The 15,526-nt window shown below is 46.3% G+C and overlaps 1 protein-coding gene across 1 annotated transcript in view; it reads right to left on the bottom strand.

Annotated features, from left to right (window-relative positions):
- EGLN1 (egl-9 family hypoxia inducible factor 1) overlaps window positions 1-7,221 on the bottom strand; it is a 32,549-nt gene extending 25,328 nt beyond the window's left edge. The window contains exon 1 of the mRNA XM_054280200.1: window positions 6,159-7,221. Within this exon, the coding sequence (XP_054136175.1) occupies window positions 6,159-7,079 (921 nt within the window). The 5' untranslated portion in view covers window positions 7,080-7,221. The remainder of the gene's footprint in view (window positions 1-6,158) is intronic.
- Window positions 7,222-15,526: the final 8,305 nt, after the last annotated feature.

Genomic DNA, 15,526 nt, shown 5'->3' on the forward strand with positions numbered 1-15,526 from the left:
GTCCTATGACTTGGCAGGACATCACTTGCAAAGAATTTCAGTCCAAGAGGCCACAGGGAAGGGAAGACAGCTCTTCCTCTCAAGCTGTACAGCTATGATGAGAAGCATCCCACTTGATTCTTAGGCAGTATTAAATGAGCCCATTCTGTGCAGAAGAGACAGCACAGAACATCAAAGTAGCAACACGGTCAAAAAGTCATTGATATCACTGACAGGAAAAAACTAATTATCCACAGGGTAAGAAAATCACTGATGAGCACAAACTACAATGCCACAGGTTCCTCATCTCCAGAACAGTAACAACTAAAAACATGAACTCCAGTTACAGACAAAAATGGCTTGGAAAAGCAAGAAGAACAAGCACTGGAGCTGGGACAAGGGGATGGGGCTGAGCAGGAACCTTCCTTACCAGCAGGAAACAAAATCAAGCTGCAGCACACTGTTCATGGCAAATGACACCAATCCAGCTCTCTCTTGAAACAGAGGTCAAGAACATCTTTGATGCTAATAAAACTCTAGAATAAGGGATAGGAACAGCCAATAAAGCTTAAGAGCAGGTTGATTTTGAAGCTGGGAGCATGGGGGAAATCAGTTTTCATTTGGAGAAAACACATATTTCCACTGTACATGCTATATGGGATCACCTGGTGGGTAGACGAGCAAAGTTTCTGTATAAAATTGTTGTAAGAAAGATTCTTGGAGGACAGAAGTATGTGTTTCTAATGGCAAGAACCAAGTCTCACACTGAACACAGAGGAGCAAAAAGAGAAAAGTTAAGAAAGAAAAAAAATACATAGCTAGCAAAGATTTCTTAAACTATGTTTGAATTTTCAAGGGCAAATTTTGGGAGAATCAGACTCAAGTTCTAAACTAAGGCTGTAGTTTTGGCAAACACTTGAAACTGGCATAAATTTGCATTGCTGCTGAAAGAAAGTCTCACCATCTGCCAGTCCTCTGTGCCAGCACAAACATCCGAACACTGAACCAGGAGCACTTCTTTTGCCAGTTTATTTTTCAGATGGATCAGTTCCCCAAACCAGTTCACAGGATGGCCATGTAAATACTTGTGCTGGCAAAGAAGAGTGACTACTCCAGCGGTGCCAGCCCAAAATGTTCACTGAACTGCAGCCTAACACACAGGGGTGTGGAGAGTCCTAGCAGTCACAGGTGGTGCTCCCCACCCTTGGACACACTATATTCACACCACACTTGGAAGGTGCAATCACCACACAGCTCCTCTCAGAAACCAGCATATCTCTGTAATTTTCTCTAGTAGGAGAACCTGTCAGAATTTCAGCAATGCTAAAGCTGGCTGTAAACAAGAGTATTTTCTGGATGTTCCTGAGCATCTCCATCAAAAGATCATTTGCAGGAGAAACCCCAATCACTCTTCTGATCACCTCCTTCACCTGGGACCCAAAAGGCTTGTATACAAGGAACAGAAATCCAAAACTACAGTCATCACATGCCAGGGCTCTACTCCAACAGGGATTTGAGTATCTCCAAGAACCATGTGTGGGCTGTTGTGTATCCATGGATCACCACACAATCCTCTGCAGACAGCACAGTCATCTACAAGACAACATCATCACCAACAGAAGTGCTGCTGTCAGGGAAACTACCAACAGATAAGGACGAGCATTGGTCATGTTCTGTATCAAGGTCAAGCAACACAAGTGAGTACTGGGAGACAAACCAATCCAGACTTTCCCACAACTCAGTGGCAAATTCAAAGCCATACATGAGGTCATTCACTAGGAACCAATTAGATTGGTAAGCTTTCTACCAAGAAATACATTCAAGATGTGATAGTGAAATGATCTCCAGAATGACACAGGGGGATCAATGTAATCACACATGCCACAAGCAAATGGAAGGAAAGCCCCCCACTTTACAGACCTTCCTAAGCCCAGATCTCCAGTCCCAGCTCTTGGGTTCTTCAACCAGAGCAGGACTTACCAGATCTGCACACCTGCCCCTGTGATTGCTTTCCTTTCTTCTACCACAGTTTCCAGTCCTGCTTGGTTGCCAAGTTCTTATTCCCTCTTATTTTTCATTTGTCTTCTTATTGCCACACATGCTTACAGTTATATTTTATAGAATAAGATACAGTGGAAAGAACACCCATAAATCTTACTTTTCCTTGGTAACATTAATCCAACATGTTTGTAGAAAAGCTGCAACATAAATAAGTGGCAAGAGCAGAGAGCCTCTTCTGTCCAGTTTATATATTCTGTCCAGTTTTTTTTTATAAACTGGACAGAAGAGGTAGGGTACAAGAAATCAGCAGGGTACAAGAAATCCACTCACTCTTGGAGAATTATTTTCTAAAGGAGCATTACTAACTTTGAAAGAATCTAATTTAATAGGGCACGGTCAGACTAGTCTGAATCCTAGGTCTTCAGAAAACCCCATGATCTCCAGAGTAAGAAATAAGCAATTGCCAGAAAAAGCAGAAAAGCAAGTTTACACAATATGTAACAAATAAAGCAATTTTTTAACCTACAAGTGGCTGAGAAGCAGTGGGTGTCACTAGCATACTAGTAGAGAGAGGAGAGCATTAAAATGCAGCAATTTGAACAGGATTGGTCTCCTGACAGATTTCTAGAAGTAGGAATGAAGGAAAAACTAAAGGGATCCAAGAGGGCCTGTCAGACTGTCTATGTTAATGTCCTTCCTACCAAAGGCAGAGGGCAGGGTTCAGGAGATGGCTGGCACTGGGTGTAATGGTGAGCAGAAAGAGGAACACCTGATGGATCAGATGTCTGGTTATAAGGTGATTATTAGGAACCCAGCCCACAACTGGGAAGTCACAGTATTACTCCAGGACCAGTAAATGATGTAAGCTTCAGATCACAGAGTCCACAATACAGGAAAGAGAAAGCTGGCAAAAAAAATCATAAACCTGACACCACTCCTAACCCCTTCTTCACGCTCCATATGGGGAAGGAGGAAAAACCATCTCAGCTGGGTGAGATTCAGGATGATTTCTTTTCCTGATTTTGATGAGCACGCTTTTACCTCCACTAGTCATGTAAGAACAGGACAGGCAAGAAACAGAAATCCATGCATGTACAAATGTGGCAACTGATAAGACAAAGGAAAAAAAGGAGAATGTATGAAAAGATGAAAGAAGTAAAAACTAGAAAATAACAGGAAGTAGGAGAAAGACACTAGAGCTCAAATATGCACGTATGTGCCACTGTGCTAGAGAAAAGAAGGAAGCAGAGTCTGGAAAGAAAGAGAACAAAAGCAAGGAATGCAGTAAGTCAGGACTTCCAAGATGAGTAAATAGTTAGCCACTCTCTTATACTTGCTGTTGTCTTCCCACACCTCAGAAGTACTTGGCTAGTTTATAACTAGTGCTGTATCTTTCAGGCTGGAGAGTAATTTGCTCACACTCAGGACTAGGTAGAACCACACCAGTTTAAGCAGATCAGTTCTAAGTGGCTCAGGTAACCTAGAGAAAACACATACCAGAGACTTTAAAATATAAAATCTCAGGTCACAACCAACATTTTACCTTATTTCACGTTCTTTGCCTTAGTGGACTGGCCTTGGTGAATGTAAATATTTGAACGAGATCCTATTAACACAACATAGCTTTTTCCCTGACAGGCAGGTTTACAAGCCAAGAGATTCAGGATATATATATATATACACACACCTCAGACCAATTTCTTCTTGCTTTTTCATACACTGCTTCTAGACAATTGAAGTGCACTTCAACAGACACTTGCCACAGAAGTGATGGCAAATTCAATGCCAACACCACCAATGGGTTACAAGTTGTATGGTTACAATGCAAGTTATTTGAAGTGATACTCTGGGTATCATCTGTTTCTGTTTATTCAACTCTGAGGTAGATCTTTGACAGTGAATGACAGTTTTCATTCTGCTTTTGCTGGCATTTTAGAGAACTGAGCTTTCCTGCACACTAGAAGCACTGACTTTTGCAGGGAAATAAACAAGGGAAAGTGAGAAGACAAAGTAACGCATTTCTGTGCCACCAAGGAGTGAAGTATTGCCCTCTTACTGATCAGATCCCCCAACAGAGGGATTTCAAAAACCAAGTAGGATCATAAAATACAGTGGGATCCAGGAATTACAGGCATGATTGAGGATTACTACTCCAAAAGCCTTGGCACTTATTCTTTACAGAAGCATACCACTGCACAGAAAAACAGAAGCAGTATTCCCTTTTGCTGCATAAAACTGAAATCCAGCAAAACCACTGATATTTTTAGAGTGTAAGTTTGAAGCCTTAAGACTGCCTGAAAGCTAAGTTGGCTTAGCAAAGTCCTGCAGGAATCTATGAGGACTCTACACCATGTTCCCATTTAAATGTTTTAGCACAGTACTGCTTCAACTGAAGAAATGCAAAGATAGCATTACAAAAAAAAAACAAAACTCCCACCCTTTTTTCTTTATCACGGGAGTTTCCCGTGCCCTGAACAAATCCAGGGCTGTTTTTGGCCGTCCAGTTTCTCCCTTCCTCCCTCCCTCCCGCAGCTTCCTACCAGCTGAGATTCTGCAGCTGCAGCAACAACAGTCCATCTGTGACAGTGCAACCACCTCGGCAGGATGACTCCTACCATTTCACTGGCTTCCTTATGCTTTAACAGAGGTAGCAAAGTCTGAAGGGGCTTCACCCTTCTTCTTTTTTTTATTAAACTGAAAAGATACTGATGAATATTCATTACTAGTTCTCTACCAAGGGCATGAATTTTATTTAAAGGACTGGAAGGGAATCGCAAATTAGGCTAATACAATAGGAGATTTTGACTCAGTTCTCTGGTCTCGAAATAGAGCTAAAGAGTAAGATTTTTGTGGAAAAGTGACTTAATGAGAGTAAAATATAAACTCTGCCCAAAGCCACCCTGCTCCATGGCTGTGATTCCACTACCTGCCACAACACCTCACTGTAACCCGCGGGTTTATAGTGCCACCGGGGCACTAACTCACTGGTGCGGGTCTCCTGACCACACTTTAAAGTCCTGCACGTGGCAGGCCACATCCTGAGCCAAGGTTTACCAAAACCCGGCACATTCATGCCAGCCTACAAACGCTGTGCACAAGTGGTTCCACCCTCCTCAGCCAGCGCCGCTGCCGGGACACCCCGCAGCCAGCCCCCGCTTCCCACAGCTGGGCAGAGCTGGCTGACCCGCGTTTTTTGGGAGAACACGGAAGAACTCCCATTTCAACACTCATCACCTAGAGGATAAGCTTCCAGGTCAAGGGGCTTTTAACAAAACGCGGGTATATAAACAAGATCACCGTTTTTACCTGCAAACAAACCCTTTCGCACCTTCCCAGCAGAGAGCGATCTCCAGGCTGCCCGCGGGACAGCAACTCACCCGTCCCAGCTGCGGCCCAGGCCCGCTGGGGCTGCGGGTCCCGCCGCGGCCGGGCGTGGGACACAGAACTGTGAGGGCTGGAAACGACCCCTGGAGATCATCCAGTCCCACCCTCCTGCCCAGGCACGGTCACCTCGAGCAGGTGACACAGGAAGGCGTCCAGGTGGGTTTTGAATGCTTCCAGATAGAGACTCCACGACTTCCCTGGGCAGCCTGTTCAGTGCTCTGCCACCCTAAACGTAAAGAAGTTCTTCCTCTTGCTGAGGTGGAACTTCTTGTGCTTTACTTTATGGCGACTGCTACTTGTCCTGTCACTGGGCAACACTGAAGAGTCTAGCACCGTCTTTTTAACATCAACCTGAGATATTTACATACATTAATGAGATTCTATCCTCTTTTCACTAGACTAAAAGAGCTCAGCTCCCGCAGTCTCTCTTCATGACAGAGATGCTCCAAACCCCTAATCATATTTGCGACCCTCTAGAGAAAAGACAGAAGCTTCTTTCTCTTACTGAGGAGCCCAGAACTGGACATGACTCGCAAGTATGAGTCGGCTCCGGGAAGCGGAGCGGCAGCGGGCGCACACGCTCAGCACAGCCCAGAACAGACGGACAGACAGCCGGACGGACGTGCGCACACGCACGCAGCCCCGCAGACAGCCGCACACGTGCGCGCACACACGCCCGCACCGGGGAAGCGCCGGCTCCGCGGCCCCGCTCCCGCCCCCCCGCCACAGCCCCCCCGGCAGCAGGAGCAGGGGGAGGCCGGGCACCGGGGGTCCCAGCTCCCTCCCTCACTCACTTTCGTCCTGCCGTTGATTTTGTAGTTGCCCAGCTTTCCATTACAGTGTCGGATGAGATCGTCCATGCTGTTCATGAGGAGCCGAATGGTCTGGCAGCCCGGCTCCTTGCCCTCCACCCAGGTGATCTTGTCGCCGCGAATGTCCTTAGAGGAGTCGCTCTTCTGGCTGACGAGCTGCCCGTCGGTGAAGCGGCCGGTGTGGTGGAGGGCCCGCACCTCCTCGGCCACCAGTCCGCCCAGCTCCTTGCCGAGGAAGTCGTCCACCACGCAGATGCCGTGCTTGTTCATGCAGGGCACGATGTACTCCAGCGCCAGCCGCTGCGGCACCAGCGACTTGGTCTGCCCGTTGGGGCGCAGCGCGGCCGCACCGGGTCCCGCCTGCACGCCGCCCGGGTACAGGTTCGACTTGTCCCGGTACAGCAGCACTGCCTCCCCGGAGGGCGACGGGGACTGGGCCCCGGCCGATGCCTCCGCGTCACCGCCGGCAGCTGCACCGGCGGCGGCGACGTGATTGTTTGTCAGCGGAGCGGCCTCAGCGGGGGCCTCCGGGGACGGCGGCGCTGCGCCCTTCCCGACCCCCGCCCGGCTGCCGCTGCCCGCCGCGGCCCCGCCGTGGGCGCGGGGCGGCGGGGGGTGCCCGCCGTGGGGCTCGGTAGCGCCCCCTGCCGCTCCAGCCGCCGCAGCGCCGCCGCCGCGGCAGATCAGCTTGTGCTTCTTCCAGTCCTGGCGCTGGTGCTCCTTGCTGCAGTAGAAGGAGCTGCGGCAGCGCCCGCACCGCAGCAGGTTCTCCATCTTCCCGCACAGCTCGCAGTACTGCCGGTCCCGCTCGCTGCTGCTGTTGCTGTTGCTGCTGCTGCTGCCGCCGCTGCCGCTGTCGCCCTGGCCGCCCTGACCGGCGCCTCCGCCGCTGTCATTCGCCATGGCGCTGGTGGTGCCGCCGCAGCCCCGCTCCGCCGGGTCGTGTTATGTAAGGAGGCGGGCGGGAGCGGCGCTAACGCGGGCCCCCGCCCGGCCGCGCGGGGAGGGAGCGCTTACTGCATCATGGCCGCCCGGCTCCGGCACCGCCGCGGCCCCCGCCGCCCTCCGCCTCCGCCGGCCCGCGGCCTCCTCCGGCGCGCGGGGGCCCGCGCCGCCCTCCCTGCGCCGCTAACGTTGCTTAGCGCCGCCTCATCGCCGCCCCACCGGCGGCGGAACGGCCGAGGGGGAGCGGAGCGGCGCGGTGAGGGGCTGCCTTCCGCTCCTTGCCGGCCTCCCTGCCCGGTGCAGCACGGGCCGGCGCGGCCGCCGCCTCTACCCACCGCGCCTCCGCCGCTCTGCCGGGGCGAGGAGGAGGAGGCGCCACTCCAGAGGCCCGCTGTGCACGTACGCCACTTCCAGCCCGCCAGCGCCGCCGGCGCGTCAGGCGGGCGTGGCCGGGCGGGCGGGGCCGGCTCGGAGCCGGCCGCGTCCTCCGCGCCCCTGCGTGAGGGGCTCGGCGGCGCCGCTCCGGTCGTGGGCGCACGGGTGGGCCGCGGGCCGGAGTGATCTCGTGGGGATGGCGCCCTTCTCCCGCTATGACCAGTGCGGCCTTTCCGTCAGGGACAGTGGAGAAATTGCTGGGGATGTCACTGGTCTGTGCTGCCGGGGCCGCCCCGTCGTCGCTGGGCAGGTCGCTAGTCTGAGGGTGCCCGTGACCCCGGTAGCGAGCTGCCCGCCGCCCCCGTGGGTGTGGGCCTGCCGCAGGTGAGGCGGGGGCTCCGGGCAGCGGCGGGGGACGTGGAAGCTGGGCGCTGTGGCTTCAATGACAGGCAGGGTGGCGGCGGCGGCACCTGGCTACAGTGGAGAGCCAGGTTTTGTCACTCCCGTAGGCCCCAAAATACTCGCGCCGGATAGCTGGTAGCGCGGGAGAGACATGTGCTGTCTCCTTCATAAATAACACGTGGCTTGTGTCCCGCCTAACGGAGTGGTAGTGAAGGCTGGAACTAGGTGATTAAGAAATGAAAAAGCAAAAAGCAGGAAGAAAGAGCCAGTTGATGTAGCTGCCAAAACAAGGCGAGCCCAGGAGTTGGGGCCTGTGCTGTAATGAACGTGGCAAAGTCCCTGACAGGCAAAAGGAAGCTCGTTTGGCAGAGCGGTGCTGGTAGAGGGGACAAAGGTCTCAGCTCAGTCACGTCCGTTGCCAAAAGCCACATGGGCATCTGGACTCCTCTGAGGTGATGTTTAAGCTTCCATTGATCCAATTAACCATGGCTTTGCTTGCTTGTGGTATAGTTTAGGAAAGTGGAGTTTCCAGCAGTACAGCCCAACACAGTGATTGATGCTTCAGAGCTGTGTGGTGAGGCAGAGCAATTATTCCTCCTGGGCTGGATCTTCTCCCATCCATCTTCTCTGAGAACCATTTGGTGAGCAGACAGCAAATCGCTGCTCTGTAGGCTGGTGAGACACCATGCATGCCATTGGTCTGCACTGCCTGTAAGTTAAGCAAAGGCATTCTGAAGCCCAAGAAGTGTAAAATACATGACCCAGTATACAGATCTTGAGGTAGAAAGGTGAAATGAACCCAGAGGCTGCCACAAGACTTCACATGACATTGGATAAGTGATTTGTTCTCTGCCACTTTAGAAGAGGAATACTAATGCTTTTGCTTCTCACAGGCTTTTGTGAGGTGTAACACTGCAATATCCTTGTATTATAGTGACATGACTTTATTCATGCAATTAATAAAAAAATTGTTTAGTTCTTATCTCTCCTATAGAACTGGATTTAGGATTGATTGGCATAGTAATAGGACTTCAAGAAATGTTAGGCACTGAATGTACTATATGAAGAATGCAGGAGAAACAAAGTGTACCAAGGCTACAAGTGCCTTGTGGTACATACATGAAAAATGAGAAGGAAAACTAGGGTGAATTATTAGAAAGGCAAAAGGAGTTCTCAGAGGACAAGGTCATGAAAGCCCAGTGGATAAAATTTCAAGGTGAATATGACTAGTGAGCTCCAAGGGAGAATTAAAAACAACAGCAACCACCAAAGGAAAAACAAGGTGGCAAATGGACTGGAAAAGATGGAAACTAAAATCAGAGTTCCAGATTAGTAATTTCTTTGTGGTAAGGGCAGAAGAAAGTGGACTAAAACCAAGTTTTAAATCCAGTGCATGAAGTGGACAGATTTTTATATATGTGTAATGAGAGTTTTTCCTTCAACTATAGATGTATGAGGTACGTCAAAAATACTAGGTTTAGGCATTCCTCTAGCATGCCTTAAGAAGAGATTAATTCAGCTGATTTCCTTGGACTTGTAGCATTGTTAAACTGGGCTAAATGAGAAGAAAGTCAAGGCTGTTATTTTCAAAAACTTGAGAAATGCATACAATGGTATTCTGCCAGATAGGAACTGAAGAGTTAAAGATCTTTTGCGTTTGTTGTGTACTCCTTCAGCAAACACAATGGAGATGAAAGTCACAGACTTGAAGGTCAATCATCCAACCATGAAACAACTAGGAAAGAGACCAAGGCACAAATATGGTGCCTGGCTAAAATCTAATGATAGTTATTAATTTACAGGCTAATTTGGCTTCAAAAGTCTTCTGTTCTTTCCCTCTCTTTTCCACATGTTTTTTGGGATATAATTAAAGGTCTTAGTTTTCACATTTGCTAATGTGCTAAGCTACTTCAGGTTGTCTTGACATCATACTGTTTCACAGCATGGTTAACAGAAATACCAACTTCAACAAAATCCATCTTTGGGTGTATGAAGCATTTGCCTTATTATTGCAGCACTACACCAGTGACACAAAACTTAATGTAAAACTGTAAAACAAGTGACAAATCTGTGTTGAGGAGCAGTGGTGGTAAGGAACCTCAGGAGGACAATGAGTATTTATATTACAGTAGTGTTTGCAACATGCTAGAAATGTTTTCCAAGCATAGAAGCCTCTATTCATTGCCAAAGAACTTGTGCCTTAAAAGACAGTGTAAGGACAAAGCACAACAAAAAGCAACATGTGGTATACTAAGTAAAATGATCCATATGATGGTTGCCAGAACAGAGGAGGAAAGGACTTCCTTCTCTTTTTTTTTTTTTTTTTTCAGCTGGTTGCTCTTCACTTGGCCCCTAAAGTGGCCTTTCTAAGATAGCCAATTTCTTGTCTGTGTCAGTGAATGTTGGAAAAAAGCTTTACTGGTAACTAGGTAATGATGAGACATACTGCTTTGCAGAGAATGCAATGAAAAGTCTTTAAAATTAAATACCAGTCATGATGAGGATGTTATGGGATAAACTTAGTGCAAGGTCATAGTTTTTAATCACCACTTAGATATGGATCTGATATGTTTATTAGAAAGGGAAAAAAAAAAGGTTTGGTCAATGAATAACTCTTCTGTTTTTATTAAGTAGTAATAATAGCTGCATTTATAGCATGCTTTAGCTAGCTTGTGTACTGCAGCACTGAGATTATATAAGCAACCCAAACAGAATCTTTGAAGTCCAGGGAGAAGGGGTATGCAGAGTAACAAGATTATAGGAGGTTACAAAGTCAGTTCAGAAATAAAGTTTAAATGAAAAGTAATCTCATGCTGAGATAGTTTCACTGTGAATGGGAAAAAAAGTGCTTGGACTCCAGGCTAAGCTTTTCATTGCTACCAGAAGGCCTCTTGGAAACTGCCTGTGCTCCTGAGGTGGGTGGTAGTGTCAGGCATCAGTGAGACACATGCATGTCCACAACAGCATCATAATTAAAAGTCAGAACTTGGGGGCTTGTTGCATTTGCTCTCCTCCACCCAGACCACTCCACCATGTTCTTCACCCTGACTGCTGCTATTCCACTTAAACCATTATTCACTGGTCTCAACAGTGCCATTTTTCAAGCTTGCTTTTCATACTAGCAAGTGAACTGTAACAGGTTGCAGATTTTCCAAATTAAAGGACAGAACTGTTTGTCTGAGTTGGATTCTCTGTTAAGCTCACTTCCTTTCTAATCGGGACAAAGTGTACAGAGTACATCCACAAGGCTATGCAAGTGCTCCTTTGTTGAATGCACCCTCTTTTCCTGAGGTACTCAAAGGGTTTATTCATCTCCCAGATAGCTCCCTGGCCCCTGTTTCTGGAAGGCAAGGAAAGGGTCACCCAGTAGATGTGATCTGAAAGGTGTGGGATTACTGCCTGGCAGGACTAGTGCCAGCCATTACAGAGGAGCCCATGACCAAACACAGGGTCCCCTCAAGTCACCTGGGCAGCACAACTGAAGGGGTCTCAGAACTTTTCAAGATCCAGGCTTTGATATGCCAGGAACTTGGTATTTTCCACAGTATGAAGTGGCATAGGGCCCTTGGGACAACAGGAAATTTGGCTTAGAGCTCTGAAAATAATCTTGCAGCACCCTGTACCATCTTTCATTTTGGTTAGTTGATGCCATTGTAGAGTTTCTCTAAAAGTTTTTGCTGAAATTAAAGTCATAGAATAAGTTGTTTATCACTGAATATCATAATGATCCAATGTTTAAAAGAAAAAACCTGTCATTATAATCTGAGTTTATAAGTGTTGGACTAAATCATAAGGAGCATTCTCAATTACTTTATGTAAACTTGTGTTTAATGCTGTCTTTAATATTATGAGATTCCTCCAGGCTGTTTAACTAAAATTGGTTTTGCTGTCCCTGAATCTGTCTGAAATTATATGCAGCTTCATATCTGGGAATATAGCCTCTTTTTATTACACCAAAATATGGTTAGGGTTGATCCAGAGAGATTTATACATATTAAAATTTTTGTCTACTGTAATAATTTTATTCATGTTTAAGGAAAATTAATTATGCTAGTGAAATACAAAACAATGGGGTTTTTTTTTCTTTTTAGCTGAAAATTCTGCTTCCAGATGTCTGTATCTGTAAAGCAATGGAAATGCAGCATAGCTTAGAAAATCCTCAAGACCAACTCATTCCAGTTTTGTCCTCATTTTAAACTTTGTACCATGGAAAGTTCAAAAGCTTTTTTTCACATTGTTTGTGAGATTTCTCCAGAGGGAGTATTTCTGGCTCTGGTTAGAAAAGAACTCCCTGTCTTGCTAAAGATTGACAATTATGTACATTTTTGGCCTCTAACTTAAGCAAGCCAGCAGGCCCTCAGGGTGCTTAAAGTCCAGTTATGAACAGAAAATTACTTTTAAAGAACACTCTCTAAACCCATTTGAAATTCACTCACTGATAGAGCAATAAGCAGTTTTGAGGGCAAAAAAAGAGAGAGATTCCTGTTTTATCTGTATGTAGGTCAAATGTATCTGAACTGCTCCAGAATTTTTTTTTGATTTTTCTGTAGAGAAGTCTTCCAGAGTGAGAACAGAGGACTCCAACATAAAGAAAGCCCAGTGCTTCATAGCAGCACAATCACAAAAAGACCTGTTCATTCTGCATCTGATATGTGCTTCCTGCCTCTCTGTCATCATGATTCAGCATGGTGACATGCTGAAAGATCATTAAGGTGGAAACAATGCCGAGCAGTGTTAGGATGATGTGACCTGCCACGATTATTTTGTGTGTACCTGATTTATTGCACATCATATTTTCTCTTTCCTTGTCTTTCGGCTGCCAGGCACGTAGTTCATACTTCTGCCAGTGCCTGGTCTTGTACTTGGAAAAGAGAACAGGGATGCCCTGGGGTGTAGGCAAGGACAGTTTGCCCTCTGTACCTTGGTTTGGGAAGCTTGAGAATACCTCAGTTCATGCATTGCAATATATGGTGCTATTTAATGAGTTACAAAGACTCCACTTTTTTCATTTATTTTTCTGATTACCTATGAACAGTTACCCAGAGCTCAAGAGAGGAACTCAAGAAGTGTTCCTTAAAACTATGAAGACAAATTTGTTAAAAACCTGGACATTTTTTCCCTGTCTCCAGATGACTAGCATAATTTCTGAACCCCTAAACTCTTTTCCTTATAGAGGCAGTTGTGCAAGTAGGGGAGATTCCAAGAAAATGGTGATCTCAAAAGATCTGCTGCTATGAAAGTAGAGACCTGTCTCAGTAATTTAAGAGAGGAAGCAAAAGATAATAGCGAGTGAGATTTTGAGCTGATAAGACTGACTAGGTGGTATTCCTCAATAACACTTAGTGGTTTGATTTTTGTTCTCTCTTTTTTTGATGAGGCAGTTCCTTGAGAAGAATGGGGACAGGTTTCATTTTGTTTGTTTTTTGAGTGAACAATGGTATCCTCCCTCTTTTCTTGAACAATGGAGATACAATATTACAGCTCAGGTTTTGTTAAAACTGTCAAAGTAGCACATCTGCCCCAAAGAGTTCACCTTTGCCAGGGCTGGCTACAGATGTGCACAGACAAGAGCACTGTGAGCCTTAGCCCCAAAGAGCCACTGCAATCCAGGTGGCTCAGTACTGTGTTTTCTGTCACTAGCCATGCTTCCTTCTGCCAGGACAGTGCCTGTGTTCCCATGCCCCCCTCTGATGCATAACTCGATCCAGTGTCCTGTCGCTCTCCTGCCATTGCACCCTTCAGTGTCTATCCCATCCCAAGGGCTTTGTGATGTCTGTTTTTGCAAAGACACAGTGCCCTTACTCTATGCCTCTCTCTTTGCTTTCAGTGCTCCTCTCGTGCCCTTCTTCAAGGCTTTCTTCACTTGTGGTTCACTTAAGACACAGTGTTGAGTTGCTGCCACCAGAAGGGGTGGTTCTGCTCCCTCCAGAGCCTTTCTCCTTGGCATCGCTCTTGTCAAGCGCTTTGCTTGTCAGTTCAAGAGAGTAGTTTTCTGTTGGATTAACAAGTTGGATCAGCTTACCAAGTGGTTTGATGTGGTGTAAGAGAGGGTGTGGACCAGCAGGGCCAGGAGTTTGGGAGGGAAAAGCAGGACCACCCAAGTCAGAATAGTAAGCTGACTCGGTCATGTCATGTAACTTCACTTTTATTTACTTCACATTATGTAACTTGATCCATTTCTACTTTCTCTTTTCTCTGATTGAAGAGAAGCTTTTAATTTTGAAACTGAATTGAGAGAATCAGCAGATGCAAAGGGCAGGGTATTTTGTACCAAGACAGGATAATGGCCAGTGTCACCTGATACTGCTGTCTAAGGATGCAAGGAGAGGTGTTTCAGGCTATTGATGGTGCAAATAGCATGCCAGGGACTCCAATTTTGTAAGTTTTTGTTTGTTTCTTTGTTTTTCTTTTCAGGTTTTAGTAGTTGAAAGGTTCTGGCTGTTGATGATAATAGTTATTGATATTTTAGAACTGAACTCATATGGTATTAAAACTTGTGATATTGATGCACACTCGTTATGATGGTGTTCTCTGTCATATTCTTCCTATCCTCTCTGCAAATACTCTTCGACTAATACCAGAGTAAGATATTTCATCATGTTTGAAAGTACATTCCAAGCAACTTCTACCAAGGACAGATACTTATAAACCAGGAATGCTAGTAGTGGATATACAGTAATTTAAATTCCTGTATTACAAAAATTGTTCTCCCTGCATGATCTAAAGTGACACTACTCATTTTATCTCTTTCAGTGGGCATTCAGATGGCACAATGCTGTTCATGAATCCACTGAAACGTAATGTTGGAATTGTACATTGGAGAGCTTTTACAAAGCAGTAGTGAAATATTAAGTCCTGGAAAATTAAGCTTACAAGGATTTTGTGTAAGTGCGCAGCTAAATTTGTATTATTAACGTCCTTGTTTTGTGTTCACAGTGATAGTATGTGCTACAGAGCTGTAATTAGTGCTGGGTTGTGATGGAGTCTTGCTATCATTCTGCATCAGCTTGTCACTGTTTGAGTCACCTGAACCTGTTCCTTGCTCCTCCAGTCAGCTAATTAGTGACTTAGAGCAAAGGTGGCATTTTATTGGTACTAGAAGAAATGGCCTTTCCTTTTTATGCAGAAGCAAAAAACAGGTCAAGAAGCAACTCGCTCCTTCTTCATCCACTTAGAGTACAAGGGAAGATGATAATGTTTATCTTGTCAGGAGGTGGATTTCACTTTTTTTCCACTCCTGCTGCATTAGGTTATATTTTCTCCCTGGAATTATTCTGGTTTTTGTTGTTGTTTTGGGTGTATATTGTTGTTTGTTCATTTGTTTGTATCAGCGTGTATGTGTCTACCCTCAGATTGTCGGTAATGTCAGGACCATGTTCAGGAGTTTTCATTAAAAAGCAGATTCCTAAAAAGTATTTCTCCTTTAGTTTAGAGCTTCCTCACTGTGTGATTGACTTCTGACTGGAGGGGACAGGCAGACAAGAGATGAAGGCTCTGTCCTCATCTATTTACCAAATTGTACAAATGGTTGTTGAAATTTGTGTAGGAGGCAACACTCCTCCCTTTGTGCAAACACATCCTCCAATAAAAGCCATGTGCTGTAGGCAGAAGTAGTCAAAGACTTGCTG

The sequence above is a fragment of the Melozone crissalis genome, unplaced genomic scaffold (genome assembly GCF_028551555.1).
Source record: "Melozone crissalis strain CALT ecotype California unplaced genomic scaffold, PUWL_Pcris_2 ptg000027l_1, whole genome shotgun sequence".
Lineage (NCBI taxonomy): Eukaryota > Metazoa > Chordata > Aves > Passeriformes > Passerellidae > Melozone > Melozone crissalis.